Raw genomic sequence first — 18,073 nt, forward strand, 5'->3', positions numbered from 1 at the left:
TTAAAGAAATGTCAAATATTGGAAAACATTACTTTATGATGTACTTTCATTTAGAAATCATGTGTCGATTGTCTCTGAGTGACACCTTAAACATCTCTATACAAATTTTAATTATTTCTCATTTAGTGTCCCTGTGAAAGAAAAAACATCACTCCCTCCTTTCATCCCTGCTTCTCAAGAAAACTAAATAACACTGTCAGTGTATTCATCACACCGGTAAAACTCTCATAATCCTGAAATGTTGTGATTAATGTAATATGTGGATTGTCTCAATGTCTGTCTATGTATGTCCCTGTGTGTCCCGTTTCCCAGCATGCTCCTCAACTCCAGATCTCCTTCCTCTGCCTTCCTCAAAACCTCGATAAAAAGAGCAGAATCAAGTTTAAACATCTCATCTACATTGTTTCAATCATTAACAATTCAGACTTTTATGTTTGCTCAATTTCCATCAATATGTTGAAGGTGCACGATACTCCTCTGTGAACAGCTCCTCTCCGATGGCGAGGTCCAACACAGTGGGTGGTCCGCACACGCTGATGGTCGATGAGGGAACACAGGTGCAGCTGTGGAGCAGAATTACAGAAAACAGGGAGCTGCTCTCTAGACCAGCTCCAACTAAAATGTGATATCTGACTTTGCAATTAAATATACTATTTAAAAAATCGTTGTGGAGTTCTCTTCTTTATCCACGACTGCCTCAGCATAACTTGGAGGATGACCCCAACGTCTCCGCTCTCCCTTTATGGTATTATTTATTGTATTACTTATAGTATTACTTGTAGTATTACTGATGGTATTACTTATAATATTACTGATGGTCAACCCCTGTTTTCACCATTGTTCTTCTCTTTGCCTCCACTCTGGACCAACACTGATGTGGAGCTGAGGTGTCAACCAGTGCATACAACCTGCAACTCTGGTGTCCTTCAACAGCCGCTGCTACTCCTTGCTTCTCTGCATCGATCTCCCGAGCCTTCCCTGTTGTGTTTCCACAAATCTCACTCGTGTTCCAGGATCCCAGATCTCATTTTATCAGGGAGTCGTGAAAAGTACAATGTTTTTCGTCCCCTGGTGGCGAGTACGGATGCAGGACTTTGAACCAACGTCTCCATTGGTGGAGGGTGTCATGCCATGTGATGTGAGGTCATCATCATCTACCCTGCCCCACCAGACCCTTGCTTTCTTTTTCAGTGTCTCTTTAGTCTCCAGTTGAATCATTGGCTGACTAGTGGGTGTGGCACATTTCTGTTCGGTGGATACAGTTCGCTGTCAGCTGTTGGATCTAGGCAGCCCTAATTTTGTGTCTCTGGTCCGGGCCTGGTGCCGTGGTTCACTATTGCCTTGTGGCTGAGTATTGAGTGCTTGTTATGGCGGGGATAGACGTTATGGGAGTACTGGAGCGGTCCTGACTGAGACTGCTAACCCTGTGGTGGATAAGCTCAATGTCCAGCCTGACTACATTTAAAACAGTTATTAATATTTAAAGCCTTTGTTTTTCACACTCGTTGCCCCTCCGTCAAAATGACCCAAAGGCAGGGGGAGGGTGTAATATTGATTCGGGTCAAAATGACCCTAAGGCAACACAAGGGTTAAAGAAGAAGAAGACATTTATTAGACTGGTGGCCTGATACAGACATTACATTACATGACATGTCATTTAGCAGACGCTTTTATCCAAAGCGACTTACAATAAGTGCATTTCAACCAAGAGTACAAACTAAGAACAACAAGAATACAGAAAGTAACATTTCCTCAACTCAGTCGAACTACAAAAGTACCATAATAAGTGCTATCCCAGTGCCACTGAAGTGCAAATCTGTGTTTTAATCCAGATGTAGTCGGAAAAGATGTGTTTTCAGTCTCAGGCGGAAGATGTAGAGACTTTCTGCTGTCCTGATGTCAGTGGGGAGCTCATTCCACCACTGAGGAGCCAGGACAGCAAACAGTCTGGATTTCGAGTGATTAGCTCGAGGTGCAGGAGTCACAAGTCGATTGGCTGTTGCCGAGCGGAGCGAACGTGCCGGGGTGTACGGTGTGACCATATCCCGGATGTAGACGGGGCCCGATCCGTTTAGAGCACGGTATGCCAGAACCAATGTTTTGAAACGGATGCAGGCAGCCACCGGTAACCAGTGAAGAGAGCGGAGGAGCGGAGTGGTGTGGGTGAATTTCGGGAGGCTGAAGACCAGTCGAGCTGCTGCATTCTGGACGAGCTGCAGAGGTCGGATGGCCTTAGCAGGTAGACCAGCCAGGAGGGAGTTGCAGTAGTCAAGGCGTGAAATGACCAGAGCCTGGACCAGAACCTGTGCCGCCTTCTGAGTAAGAAGAGGCCGTATTCTCCTGATGTTGTGCAGCATGTACCTACAGGAACGCGTCGTCACAGCGATGTTGGCCATCAGGGAGAGTTGACTGTCTAGTGTCACCCTGAGGTTCCTGGCAGTCAGGGTAGGGGCCAACACTGAGCTGTTGAAGGTGATAGTCAGGTCATGGGTGGGGGAGCCTTTCCCTGGAAGGAATAGTAGCTCAGTCTTGTCAGGGTTGATTTTCAGGTGGTGAGCAGACATCCACTGAGAGATGTCGGTCAGACAGGCAGAGATTTGCGCCGCCACCTGTGTTTCGGCCGGTGGAAAAGAGAAGATCAGTTGGGTGTCATCAGCATAGCTATGGTAGGAGAAGCCATGCGAACGAATGACAGAGCCGAGAGAATTTGTGTACAGAGAGAAGAGCAGGGGACCCAGGACGGAGCCTTGAGGAACCCCAGTAGTGAGAGGACAAGGATCAGACACAGATCCTCTCCAAGTTACCCGGTAAGTGCGGTCGTTGAGGTAGGAAGAGAAAAGAGCGAGTGCAGTGCCTGAGATCCCCAGGTCCTGAAGAGAAGAGATAAGGATCTGGTGGTTCACGGTGTCAACTGCTGCAGAAAGGTCTAGAAGGATAAGGACAGAGGAGAGAGAGGCTGCTCTAGCAGTGTGAAGCTGCTCAGAGACAGCAAGGAGGGCAGTCTCTGTCGAGTGGCCGGCCTTGAATCCAGACTGGTGAGGGTCAAGAAGGTTGTTACTGTGGAGATAGGAGGACACTTGGCTCAAGATAGACATGTATGAAAAGGCTAACAAATATGCCGGTATTTTACAAAGATACTTGGGGGTTGTGAGACAAGGTGAACGCGAGAAGAATGTCTTGACTCTATCACTACCTCCTGGAGAGTCATGATGGCTCAAGTCTCATCGCCTCCAAAGATGCACAGGAGGCTTATGATTATGACGAGGCCCCTAAAAAGGATCTGATTCTGGGGCATGTTATAAAGCACATGCCTAAAAATAGCAAAATACATGCTGAATCTATTTGTAACGGTTTAACCAATTCAAACAATACCACATCCTGGACAGATAGGGGTGGGGGGGGGGGGTTATCATCAATAAGCAACTGGTTAGAGGTTCACACTTGTATGATTTGGTAAAAGGGTCACTGCTGCCCAAAATGTTTTAGACAGCTCTAAACCAGCTGGTTGGTCGGTTTAAAAAAAACTAAAAAACACTTGCAGGATTAAATGTTCCACTATCGGCCATCCCCAACACACTGGTCTGCAAGACTGTTGCAGAAAATAAGATGAAGGGTACTGAGGCCTTTACAGACACTGTTACCCCCACAAAGCATAGAGGAGATGTATATAGTAAACCATTTAAGACCCCAACATCCTCTAAAGCTAAATCACATTGGATTGTTAATCCATGGATGACCTTTTAAGCTTTTCTTACAACCATGATGCCTGTCTTTTGTAACACCTTTTACATTTTTTTTTAAAATCTTGTTCTTTTTACTATTCTATTTGACTTTTTTTCACTCTGAATGTACTTCTATGATACATGAATGTATTTCTATTAACTCATTACATGTTGTGAATTGCTTTATCATTAAAGGTATTCTATGTATCCCCTAAGCATGATTGGTCACTGGAGTGAAATGCACCTGGTGTGTTATGCTCTACTACTTCTGCCTGGCACATGATGCTGATGTTGGCTCGCTCAGCTCACCGTTAGCAGAAGTTAGCCGAGACAGCTTTTTGACTTCAGCCGTTTATCAATTTCAAGTACACTGAGTACAGACTTGTGTTCTTTTAGAGTCTGGTCTTGGGAGTCCAGACTCTCGAGGACGCAGGACGGTCTTTCTGGTCTTGTGACGTCACCACATCAACTGTTCTTGCTCATGAATTTACTCCAATTATTCACTGTAAAATACTTTACAGTGGAGTAGAATGTGTTGCGGTGTTCACTGTTGTTTGGCGTAGACTACGAATAAACGATAATAACTCTCCAACGTCTCGTAGCTTTCCTGACCCAGGGTCGCTACAATATGAAGTTATGAATCTTAACCCTCAGTCAAATTGACGTAACGTTATCTTTTAATAAATAATAAACTCTGTGCTCGTTGCCCTCCAAAACCTAATTATATCTCATGTTTAGCCGCTACGGAGACGTCAGAGCCAGCGGAGCATTTCAAAAAGTCCTGCCGAGATCAGGCTACTCTCGGCGGTCACACAGCGCGCTGAGCGCCCGGAGCTCAGAGGTCCCGCGAGCAGGACCTCAAGTCTCCGTCGCATATCCTTAGGCTGAATCTCGATAAACCAACCACAGATTTGATGCTTAAACTACTAACTTCTCGGCTGAAAACATCCTTAAATTACATTCCGTGACTCTACAACAGTAGTATTTAGAATGTACAGACAAGAACGCATAATAAACGCTGTTCGTCTACAGGTCCAAGTGCTAGGGATCGATTGCTTCTGTCTTGCTCCCCGATTTGACCAATCCTGTTTAACAATGAGGTTCTGACCGCCCCAACTCATTTCCATACAAGGAAACATAAATGTCATACACATGAATAAATGAAGAAATACGTGTGGACACATAAATAGAGATATAAATATATGAAGAAATACAGAAATGTAGAAATATATTTATTTAATGATGTCCTGTTGAGTTATAACTTATATGTATTCATTCCTGTATTTAATTATTTTTTAAGCATTTATTTATTTATACATTTATTTAAGCATTTATTTATTTATTCCTGTATTTATTAATGCATTCATTTATTTATTTACACTTAAGTCATTTTCAGTCCTCCATAGAAGTGAGGATGTTTCCTATAAGGAGCTGCAGACATCTTTATTTAAAAAATATCAACATTTCCACAGTGCTTATAAAATACCCTTTCACAGGGCACAGATGAAGCTGGGTAGACAGAATCTTCACCATACTCGTAATACTTACAAGGAGAGATCAGCTCAAAATGCTCCAGATAGGGGAACTCTCGTCTTTCTTGCTGCTTCCATCGGAAAAAAAGAAGCTTGAATACTTTGCAAATAAATGCGCAATAAAGTCCAGTGTCCACAGAATGTGATTGGGAATCCGTTGCGCTATAATGACACTTTTAATTCTAATCGCGGACCAAATACGAACCTTATTCTGAATTAGTCACATGGTACAGCGGTATTGCCATCACATACGTCATCAACAGGCGCCTTGACACCCGATTCACAACAAATCTTCCTGGCGCCTCGACACACGCTTGGAAGCCTCGAGACAAAGGACACATCACTACCCACCAGAGCCCGGATGTGTGGACACACTTGTTGAAGTGGACTTTGTAGAAAATGTAACCTCAGACTCAAGAAGCTAGCGTCGCGTGGCAACGGGAAGAATACGAGACGGAACTCTGCCACACGGAGCGAGTCGCAGTTACTCTTCATGGAGACTAAACGGTGTGTTTCATAACCCACTATGTCCACGTGACCCTGTGTTGTTCCGCTTCATTGGAAACGTCCGCATTGTCTCCTCGTGTCCTGCGGAGCTCATGACGTCAGCGTGCCAGCAGGAGATACACGGACCCGAGCGGAGCCGAGCGAGTTGTCTGGAGGAAACGTTTCTGTGAGCTCGTGAAAATGTCTAAAGTCCAAATGCTAAGACGTTTAGTCAACCAGCGACTAGCTGCGGCTGCTGAAGAGATATGTGGGCTGTTTGAAAGAACGATAGCAGAGTACGAGGAGGAACTTTCTAGTTCAAAAGAGGAGAACGAGCGACACCCTAAACTAGAAGAGGCTGTGTTCAACCCGGAAGTCCGGTTACAACGAGCAGGTTGGTTCTTTTCTTTTTGTTTATCACTTTAACCTGATGGAACCAGTTCTGGACGAAGTATTCACATCATGTACTGAGGTAGAGTGACAGGTACTGTACTGCAGTATTTAAACACGGTCATACTTTTTACTCCGATACGTCTCACAGGTACATATTGTCCTTTTACTGTACTACATCACAGAGGTACATATTGTATTTGTAATGTACTATATCACAGTACAATCACTCAACAAAATCAAGACTGTTTATGGTTCTTGCTTCTAATTTGTGCAACGAGCAGCAGTAATGGTATTACTGATGGTATTACTGATGGAATTTGTTTTTGCTGGATGTCTTCCTTCTGGATAGATTCTGACTCCACAGGATACTCACACACTGGACCTCAGTAATCAAACACCCACAGGACACGGAGAGTTTGGATCAGAGTTCAATTCACATAGATTTAATTGTAACCAACAGTTTCACAAATAAACCTGAGTTGGGTCCGGGATTAAAGACAACAACCTCCCTCCACATCTGTCTTTGCCAACTCCCGGACAAACACATTGACATATTGTCTATAACAGTGGTCACTAACCTTTTTGAGCCCAAGATCCCTGACCTCCGCCTTCATGACCGGCAAGATCTACCTATTGAGGCATTGAGAGAAAACGACTGTCCAGACTAGACTTATGACTTGAGGCTTTTTATTTGGCCTAATTCTAATTGAATGAAATCAAAACACTTTGGTCCAGCTTTCAAGTTGATGAGACCAGGAACACAGAATTTAAGTGCAATATAAAAAGTAAGATATTTGTTCACCGCACACAATATGAACAAGAAAAAACACATTTGCAATGAGCAGCTGGATGAACTACCAATATAAATGTTGTATTTATTTACATTACAACACGACAATGACAACATGATCAGTCAGTGCAACTCATGTAAGATCAGCTCTCATCATAATGCCATCAAGTCATGTGACTCCAGTCAGTGTGATGGCTGTGACTGAACTCTGTCTGTGAGCTTGTAGTTAGTTCATAAACACAGACAGACAGTCTGAGGCAGTTTGTGAGCTGTCTGTCAGTAATCCAGCTCCTGGTCTTTGATTTGGTGATTTTCTCAACTTCACTGATGGGTTTTTCGGGGCAAATTTGGTATTCATGAACGTTTTCTCATCTGGGACTGGTTCTGAAGTCAGCCCGTTGGTGAATACGTTCACATCAGCTCTACAGACATCCTCAGATTTAAATAATTATAATAATAATAAATATGAGATCCCCATTTGTGACTCGTGCAACTGTGCTTTTTCAAATAATAGAATAAATACAATTGCAATCACTTTCAAGTAAACCAGATTGCTCCATCAGACAAGAAAAAAAGCTCAATGTTGAGCTTTTGTTTTGAAGGACAACAGCAGAAAAGCCAAACTCACGGAGGTAGTACCTGGCAAGTCGCCAAGAATCTCGGCAGTTGCGCATGCGCAGGCGTAATTTGTTCATGCCGTAACGTAAACATTTACACTAAGGGACAGGCATTACAACTTTTATTTATTGATGACGTAGTTATATGTCCTTGTACTTTGAACTTGTGTAATATGTAAAGTTATGAATAAAGGTCTTTCTGCATTTCCCCTGCGCCTCACCTGTAGTCCTACGCTCCCCTCTTTGGGGGCGCACAGCTGAGAACACCGCTGTCAGAGAACCCGTTTTCAGGCGTTCATTAAAATCAGGCGGAGATCTTTTCTGACGTCGATGTTGCAGTCAGGAAGAAAACGTTTCAGAAGACACTTCAGAAAATGTTCGAGAACGAGGAACAATGTGTTTCTGATTTTATTTTCATTTTATTTTGGAGATCGACAGGGAACGTCTCCGAGATCGACCGGTCGATCGCGATCGACGGGTTGGCGACCACTGGTCTATAACATCACATCCAATGCATGTGCAGAACATGTTGTTGCTCCTAACATCTCACGGGTACATATTGTACTTTTACTGTACTTTTACTGTACTTTTACTGTACTTCATCACAGAGATACACATTGTATGTCTACTGTAGTACATCTCACAGGTACATATTGTACTTTGAATGTACTAAATCTCACAGGTAGACATTGTGTTTTTATTGTACTACAACTCACATGTACATATTGTACTTGCTGTAGCTGGACCACCACACAGTGAAGCACTGGCAGATGATGCTTTCTATTACATTCCTGTAGAAGTTACCCAGAAGTTCAGGGGGCAGGCCAGCTGGCTTTAGCTTCCTCAGGAAGAAGAACTTCTGCTGGGCCTTCACCAGGTGTGTGATGTGCTTAGGGACCAAGTGAAATCTTTGGTAATATGGAGACCCAGGAACTTGATGTTGTCCACCCTCTCCAACTCCTCCCCACTTATGACGAGTGGAGAGGGTGTGGTTTTCCTGGATCTCCTAAAGTCCAGTATGACTTCCTTGTTCTTGCTGGTGTTCAGGACCAGGTTGTTGTCTGAGCACCACTCAGTCAGATGTTTGACTTCCTGTCTGTGGTGTGTCTTATCATTGATGGAGATGAGACCCACCACAGTGGTGTCGTCAGCAAACTTCACTATTGTGTTCGAAGAATAGATGGGCGAGCAGTTCTGGGTGAAGAGGGTGAAGAGGGCCGGGCTGAGCACACAGCCCTGAGGTGCACCAGTGTTCAAGATGGTGGTTGTTGATGTCCTGTTCCTATCCTCACCTTCTGTGGTCTGTTGGATAGAAAGTCAAGAATCCATGAACAGTGATGTAGAAAGTCCAAGGGTTTTGAGTTTGTGGACCAGTTTATGGGGGATGATGGTGTTGAAGGCAGAGCTGAAGTCAATGAAGAGCATCCTGTCGTATGTGTTGGGGTGCTCCAGGTGAGACGGGGCTGTATGACGGGTGATGGAGAACGCGTCCTCTGTTGATCTATTTGCAGGGTACAGTGAGACAGTATCATCTTCTCGAAGCACTTGGTGATGACAGGGTCAGGGCGACTGGGCGGTAGTCGTTGAGTCAGGGGACTGCTGTCTTTTTTGGGACAGGGACATTGGTGCTGTGGACTGCAGCTTGTTGCAGGGAGAGGTTGAAGATGTTCGTGAACACCCCGGCCAGCTGCTCAGCACAGGTCTTCAGTGTGCGGTCCGACACTTTGTCTGGTCCCGCTGCCTTGTTGATGTTGATCCTCCCCAGAGCAGACCTCACCTGGTGGTGCTGGAGGAAGAGTGTCTGCTCCTCCTCCTTGGGCTGGGGGTCTTCTCAGCTGTTGCTCCACTGTGGTGTCTATCAAAGCGGGCAAAGAAGCGGTTCAGTGTGTCAGGGAGGTCATTGTCCTGACTGACCTGTGTGGTGCTGCTCTTGTAATCAGTCAAGGTTTTTATTCCTCTCCACATGCTCCGGGGGTCAGTATTCTCAAAGTGACTTCAATGCATTATATCTGCGTTTGGCCTCCCTGATGCCCTTGTTCAGGTTCTTCAGGTCACTTTTGTCTGCCGGTATGTCACCAGACCTGAAAACAGCGTCTCCTGCTCCATACTTGAATGGTTTTGACGGCTGTTCTTGTTAAGAGGTACATATTTACAGTAGATCTTACATATCAGGTGTACGTATTGTACTTTTACCATACTACTACATCTAAGAGGTATATATTGTACCTTTACCGTACTACTACATCTCAGAGGTACATATTCAATTTAGCACTTATCACAGGTTCATATTGTAGTTTTACTGAAGTACATATCAGGGTTACATAATGTACTTTTACTGTACCACACCTCAGAGGTACATATTTACTGTATTACTTTTTACAGGTAGATATTGCACTTTTATTGTACTACGACATCTCAGCGATACATATTGTACTTGTTATGCTATTAATTCTCAGGATATATATCCAATACTAGTCCCGCAGTGGGGACATTTAAAAGATTACAACAGTAAACCGGGTAAAATAAACACAAGAAACATAGTGAAAATAAAAAAACAAGTAATATAAACCATAATAATTTGAACAATAAATAATCAACAATAACTGAATATTATCTTTACAGACAGAATAAATATAACTATTTTGCACAGGTTGAAGTGTCTTGTCTCCTGGGAGGTCAGCTGGTTGTGCAGCCTGACAGCAGCAAGAAGGAAGGACTTGTGGTTCCTCTCCTTCACACAGCGGGATGAAGGAGCTGTGCAGAGCTGCTAGTGTCCTGCATGGGGTGGGAGGTGTTGTCCATCAGGGATGAGAGCTTAGCCTCATGTCTCCCACGACATCCACTGTACCCAATGGACACCAGCACACCGCTGGCCTTCTTTACCAGTTAGTTCAGTCTCTTCCTGTCAGCTGTAGAGATGCTGCTGCTCCAGCAGACCACTCCATCAAAGATGGCTGATGCCACCGCAGAGTCAAAGAAGGTCAAACAGACATCAGTCTCCTCAGCAGATGGTCTGTTGAGATCCAGTTTATTCTTCAAGTGAACACCCAGGTACTTGTTGTACTTTGTACTGTAACACATCTCAGGTCCTTGTTGTACCTTGTACTGTACCACATCTCAGGTACTTGTTGTACTTTGTACATCTCCAAATTCCGCCCCACTTTAACAACATCAGATGCAGAGCAGCTCGTCCATGCTTTTATCTCCTCTAGACTGGAGTATTGTAATTCTCTCTTCACTGGAATCACTGGCAAGAACATCCAGAAACTGCAATACATCCAAAACAGCGCTGCCAGGATCCTGATGAAAGTCCGGAAATATTACCATATAACACCCGTTCTCCACTCACTCCACTGGCTCCCTGTCTCATTCCGGATTGACTACAAAGTCCTACTACTCACCCATAAATGCACAAATGGACATGCACCTCCCTACCTACAAAAAGTCATTACTCCCCAAACATCTACCCGCACCCTCAGATCTACAAACGGCTCGCTCCTTAGGGTCCCCAACACCAAGCTCCGCACCATGGGCGACCGGGCTTTCTGATCAGCTGCGCCTCGCTTGTGGAACAGTCTCCCTGGCATCCTAAGGGCAACACAGACACTGGACTCTTTAAGACTGGCCTAAAAACCTTTTTATTCAGAAAGGCGTTCATCACTTTTTGTTGACTTTTATGACTAGTTTCAAATATTCCTTTTTTTAAATTATAGTTTTAACTATGTACTGGCTCTGGGCACTCTGAGGTCCTTGGATGAAGAGTGCCTTACAAATGGAATCCAGTATTATTTATTATTATTACTGTGCCACATCTTAACCTTCTTGACCCTCACCAATGTGTATTCAAGGCCGGCCACTCAACAGAGACTGCCCTTGCTGTCTCTGAGCAACTTCAAACTGCTAAAGCAGCCTCTCTCTCATCTGTCCTTCTAGACCAGTGGTCCCCAAACTACGGCCCGCGGGCCGGATCCGGCCCACCTCCCCATTTGGACCGGCCCCCTGAACAATACCAGAGACGCGTTCCGATTTATTATTTTTTTCACCTGGCCCGCTGCTGTTGAGATTGCAGTGAGACGTGGAGAAAATGTGGAGTGGTGCTCTTCGCAATAGAACATCTTTGACGGGACGTGTCGCGTCTCGGCCAATCAGCGTTCAGATGTCCACAGCGTTTGGGAAGTTAGGTTAGCTTGAATGTTAGTCCGCTACATCTGCTGCTGTCACGCTGCACGGTGTAGCGATACTAACAAAGTACCCGTACGTTAAAAACGATGTGATTTAGCATATTTTTAGTATCGATACTTAATTAAAAGAGCGATCAGAGCGCACGCGCTGCTTCGCTCCGTTAAATGCTGTCTGCACGCGCAGCACTCACAGCGAGTGGCGCGCGCATCGCTCAGCCGTGATGCTCGCACACAGGTGAGCACATTCTCACTAGCACCCCCCCCCCCCCCCCCCGGCTGGCCCCCCAGCAGACGAGGCAAATGTTATGTGGCCCTCTTAGGAAAAAGTTTGGGGACCCCTGTTCTAGACCTTTCTTCAGCATCTGACACATTCAACCACCAGATCCTTATTGCCACCCTTCATGACCTGGTATTTCAGGCACTACACTATCCCTCTTCCCATCCTACCTCAAAAACCGCACTTACCGGGTAACTTTAAGATGGTTCTGTGTCTGAACCTTGCCCTCTCGCTACTGTGTTCCCTCCTCTTTCTCTCACTACTGTGGTCCCTCAAGGCTCTGTCTTGGGTTCCCTTCTCTTTCTCTCACTACTGTGGTCCCTCAAGGCTCCATCCTGGGTCCTTTCTTCTTCCTCTCACGACTGGGGTCTTTCAAGGCTCCGTCCTGGGCCTCCTCTCCCTCTCACTACTGGCGTTCCTCAAGGCTGCATCCTGGATCCTCTCCTCTTCTCTCTGTACACTAATTCTGTCGGCTCTGTCATTTGCTCGCATGACATCAGGACAGCAGAAAGTCTCTATCTTCCGCCGGAAATGAAAAACGCATCGTTTCCTTGAATAAAAACTAGGGCTGTGAAACGATTACAATTTTAATCGGGTTAATCACAGGTTTTTGTGGATTAATCACATATTACCGATATTCTCGGTATATTTTGTGAAAACATAGAGATTTATGACAAAAGACGGATATATACATTTATACATTCTTCTATACAATGGTGCTGCAACTCAGCAGTTATTTAGCAGTTTTCTTCCATATGGAACATTAATACATCTTCATCCTAAACAGAATGTTTAACCCTCCTGTTACCTTTCGGGTCAATTTGACCCCATTCAATGTTTAATGTCGGTGTTCTTTGGGGTCAATTTGACCCCAGGCTGTTTTTCACTGTGTCAAACATATAAGAAATATCAACTTTTTTTTTGCTCGGTCCCGATGCGCGCGCACGGAGCTCTGTGGCGCGCGAGACGGATATCGTTAAGTGTTAACGCAACGCGAAGAGACAGAAATGACATGCTGCTGTGGAGATACGATCAACAACAGACGTTTAGTTTAATAAAAGAACAAAGACGTGCTCTAGAGAACATGTCAGGGGGCGGGCCAATCTTTTTAATGTCATGCGATCTACCAACACTACGTCGCGATCGACTGGCAGGTCGCGATCGACGTGTTGAGACCCCTGATCTACAGGAAGTAAAAGTCGTAACAAGGTTTCCGTAGGTGAACCTGCGGAAGGATCATTACCGATGTACAGCACGACCGTCTGCATGAGAGCGGACAGAGTTCAGATTGAAGAGGTGTATTGGAAGCTCATTTTGCAAGTGACTTTTTTTTCGTCCCGACGACCAACAACAGACGGATTGGAAGCTCATTCTGCGCATGCGTTAAATGCGTTTAAAAAAAAAAAAACTAGTTAAACCTGTAATTGAATTAACTGAGTTAACGCGTTATTTTTCACAGCACTAATAAAAACAGATGAGCGTTTTAGTGGCACTTGAATTGCACTTATTTTTTTACTTATGTTATTACTTCTGTTATTACTTATGGAATTACTCATGATATTACTTATGGTATTTTTGGAGTCTGGCTTTCTTGAAGAAATTTTACTTTCTTTATTCTTGTTCTAAGTTTGTACTGAAGTTTGAATTCACTTATTGTAAGTTGCTTTGGATAAAAGTGTCTGCTAAATGTAATGTTGTTATTTTTATTTAGAGGTCATGCTGCTCTCATACACAACTAATTCACAGATTTTTCAGTCATTAACCTCTTTTATAATGAACAGTTTAACACTAGATTCATAAGATGGATGAATGTATGCTACTATTCTCCACAGACGTGCAGCAGCAATTGGTGGTTAAAGAAGAGGTTCTTTCTGAGCAGCAGGTCTGGATCTCCAGTCTGGACCAGGTGCATCCAGACCCCCCTCACGTTAAAGAGGAACAGGAGGACCAGGAGAACCCAGAGCCCCCCCACATTAAAGAGGAACATGAGGAACTCTGGACCACTCAGGAGGGAGAGCAGCTTCAAGGGCTGGAGGAGGCTGGTTTCAAGTTCTCATTCACTCCTGTGAAGAGTGAAGCTGAAGCGGAAGCTCAGTCCTCTCAGGTTCATCAAAGAGAAACTGAACAGATGGAAACAGAAGCTGATGAAGATGATTGTAGAGGACCAGAACCAGCCAGGAACCCAGATCCAGATAGACCTCCAGATCCTGATGAAAAGACTGGAGACTCTTCTGAACCAGATCCTGTTAAGAAGACTGGAGACTCTTCAGAACCAGCTCTTGATGAGGAAACTGGAGTCTCTTCAGAACCAGATACGGATGACTCTGTTTTTTGGAAGGAGACCAGAGAACCTCAATCAGGTGTAAACTCTCTGAATAATTATGTTGTTTCTGTCAGTGATTCAAAATTTAGTTCTAGTGCGAAACTATTAACTTGCTCTAAATGTGAGAAACCATTAAGCTGCTCTAAATGTGGGAACATATTTCACCTCAAAAGAGATTTTAAGAAACGCATGTTCACTCACACAGGAGAGAAACCTTTCAGCTGCTCAGTCTGTAAAAGATATTTTGCACATCGGGGAACTTTGAAGATTCACATGTTCACTCACACAGGAGAGAAACCGTTCAGCTGCTCGGTCTGTAAAACACCTTTTACACAGAGGGGGACTTTAAAGAGACACATGTTAACTCACACAGGAGAGAAACCTTTCAGCTGCTCAGTCTGTAAAACATCTTTTGCACGGAGCAGTCATTTAAAGAGACACATGTTAACTCACACAGGAGAGAACTCATTTTAGTTCTGGTTTTGGTAACGTTGACATTTATTCCACTCCTTTTGTCAACAAGATCTTGAGAAACTGGACCTCCCTCGTTTGGGGCAGTGACTCACTTCCAACATGTAGGACTCTATCCACTGACGACTATGAAGCCATTTCCAGTGATAGACTATCATCTGGGCAGAGAAGTCACCGTGTTTGTTTTGTTTAGGTGTACCTGCCCTGTTAATTTGTCATCAGATATTTTAGAGTTAGGATTAGCTTGAATGTCAGCTCGCTACATCTACTGCAGTAATGTTGCACAGTGTGTCCGTATCCAGGGTTCGTACGGTCATGGAAAACCTGGAAAAGTCATGGAATTTTAAAATGGTAATTTCCATACCTGTAAAAGTCATGGAAAAAACTTAAATCACAAAAGTTTTGGAAAAGTCATAGAAATTTGTTATATTCACATGTTCATTTGCATCGAGTTTCAAATAATTAATATGTTTTTGAAAGACAGACGCTCAAAATATAAGCCGGCATACGCTCTCTTACTGGTGGCGCTTTCTTTTCTCGTTGCAAGTGAACACACCTTAACTAGAAAGTTCGCTGGCCAGAGCTCGGGAAGCGGTCTGGATATTCTACTATGCCAGAGAAGTGTAGATTTATCCATGTTGGCTACTCTGTGTGGTGGCAACACATTAGACATTTAAACAAGGGAGAGGCGACATTAACGAGCCGTGCTAAAGGAAGCAGACGTCACAGCGCTGAGCTAGCGGAGCTACGGCTAGCGGAGCTACGGCTCCTCCATCACCGGCTAGCGGAGCCACAGCCAGGGCAACTGCTACGCCGAGCAGCACTTCTCTCTTTTCCGTAACAAGCAGGCGCGGATACCCGATGCTGTAACAAAGTGACGCCTTAACTGTGGAGGTAATGTGGCCACTGAAGGTTAACAATTCACGTTGCTCTGTTAAATCATCCGAAGATGCCAGCCTGATATTTGACGCTTGTGTTGAAAGCAAACGCTCATATCAGCTCATTGTTGCTCCTTCACTTCAAGAGTCACGTGGTCAACATGTCGAAGGACCGATGTCTTTCTGTCTGACCAAAGCCTGAACCACTATTTACAGTCCAACAGATGTATTTGCACATAGAGGACAATCGTTTGATTAAAAGAATAAACATTGATATAAATGTTTATAAGAATAAACTTGTATATGAATGTTTATTTTAAATCAAACTATTGTCTCATTTATTTGTTTCATGTAAGGTATACTGTATGCTTTGGAATTCTCATTGTTTAAATACTAAATGTTCTCACTTTCATGTATACACCGAGATTTCAGTTTGGTCATGGACATTTGGTTTAAAGCAGTGGCGTCCCTAGGCTAAAAAACCCGGGGCTAAAGCCCCGAATGTTTTTTCATTAGCCCCGAATGTTTTCAACCCAAAAAAAAAAAAAGATTTGGTACACAAGTGGTTAACACCTCCAGGTCGCACGTGACATCATTCACCCAAAACAGCGGAGTCAGACTGGCAGCAGGCGCACGTAACAGCAAGCTGCTGTCTGAGAGTGTTTCTATGTCTACAAATGTCGCTGCTTCACTCCTCTGGGCTAAGCCCAGCGCCGCCGCTCCCATAACGCGCATCGCTCTGCCGTGATACGCGCCGACACATCCGCGCACACAGGTGAGCACACTCACACTCTCACCCCCCCCCCCCCCCCAGTAGAAACAACGCGTTCTCCCGCGTGTCCTTCACGCGCTTCCGTCCAGCAGCAGCGAGCTGGATGGAGAAGAAGCTTCACGAGGAGAATACATCTGAAACTCTCCTCCCTCCTCCTCCTCCCCCCCCCCCCCGTCGACAACGCTCGCACTGGCTTATATCCAAATCCTAGAGACGCGCCTGGTTTAAAGTCATGGAAAAAGTCATGGAAAAGTCATGGAAATCCATTGGTCAAAATGTGTAAGAACCCTGCGTATCGTTTTTAACCTACGGATAACTTTTTAGTATCGATACTTTATTAAAATAGCGCGTTCAGAGCGCACGTACTGTTCCGCGTCTGCACGCATTGACTGCAAGGGAGCGGGGCTACCAAGCACTCAACAGGCAGCGCGCTCACACAGCGAGCGGCGTCAAGTGCCGTTGGTTATTTTGAACGTTCAGAGCCTTGATTGCTATTTTGAGTTACTTCAAAACTTTATTTGTACTTTTTCCTTTACCTTTTTAAACAATATTCGTATTACTATTTAATGTATTTGTTATGATGATGTTCATATCTGGTTATTCACGTTTATTTAAAGTTTAAATTCCAACATTTTGAGTCATTATTTTAAATTTACTATGGGAAATAGTCATTAGATTAATCGACTTCTAAAAAATAAACAATGTTTTACTGTGTTTTAAATGTTACTGTAGATATTGTGATAAAGTGATAATTGGTTACGTTTTGGGATATTTATTATGTCTACGCCGCTCAGCACTACTTTCTAAGTAAATAACAACCGTAAATTCTTGACAGAAAGTAAAAGAAATCACTTTAAATATATCGTGAAGAAAATAATTGTGTGGTATAATGATACGAACAATATACAAATACACATTTAAAGATTGCACGTAAGTTTTAAGTTTAGTCTAAAAGGGATTTTTTTGTAGCCAGTGGAGAAAACTTTTTGTTTTTCATCTTCAAAGAAAACCAAGTTTGAGATCCTGTGATTCCACGAAGATGAACTCAAGTTGTGAAACCAAAGGATTCTCATTGTGTCGGGCTGTCCTCTACCAATCATCTACTCCTACAGAGAGCCGGGAATGGATTGATGCTTTCATAGACCTCATGATGAAGGGGAAAGGGCGAGGGAGAGGAAGATATGCGAGAGAAGGAGGAGGGAGATGAAGAGAAGGGAGTGTTGTGGGACAAAGGAAACACAAATGTGAGTATTTTCACTCACACATATGTTCATTTGAGGAATGGTTCTTCATCCAAGATAAAAGATGCTGATGTCACCACAGAGTCAAAGAAGGTCTTCAGGATGCTCCTGGACCAAAAGACCTCAGTCTCCTCAGCAGAAAGAGTCTGTCTGTCCCGTTTTATAAAGTTTGCGTGTCAGCCCAGTCCAGCTGGTTGTTCAGGTGAACACCCAGGTACTTATAAGATGTTACCATCTCAATGTCCAGTCCCTGGATGCTCACTGGTACCGGAGGAGAGCGTTTACCCCGGTGGAAGTCCACCACCACTTGGTCTTACTGGAGTTGATGTGGAGGCGGTTCCGCTGGCACCATTTTAAAAAGTCCTGGTTCAGTTCTCTGTACCCCCTTCG

At 44.2% G+C, this 18,073-nt stretch overlaps 1 protein-coding gene across 1 annotated transcript; it reads left to right on the forward strand.

The window, feature by feature from the left end:
* The first annotated feature begins 5,598 nt into the window (after positions 1–5,598).
* Positions 5,599–16,585, forward strand: LOC130201156 (zinc finger protein 79-like). Its single transcript, XM_056425886.1, has 2 exons — positions 5,599–6,134; positions 13,831–16,585. Exons 1-2 carry the CDS (start codon positions 5,942–5,944, stop codon positions 14,793–14,795), a joined length of 1,158 nt encoding a protein of 385 aa, XP_056281861.1. The 5' UTR covers positions 5,599–5,941; the 3' UTR covers positions 14,796–16,585.
* Positions 16,586–18,073: the final 1,488 nt, after the last annotated feature.

Source organism: Pseudoliparis swirei, chromosome 11, assembly GCF_029220125.1.
Source record: "Pseudoliparis swirei isolate HS2019 ecotype Mariana Trench chromosome 11, NWPU_hadal_v1, whole genome shotgun sequence".
NCBI classification, from domain to species: Eukaryota; Metazoa; Chordata; class Actinopteri; order Perciformes; family Liparidae; genus Pseudoliparis; species Pseudoliparis swirei.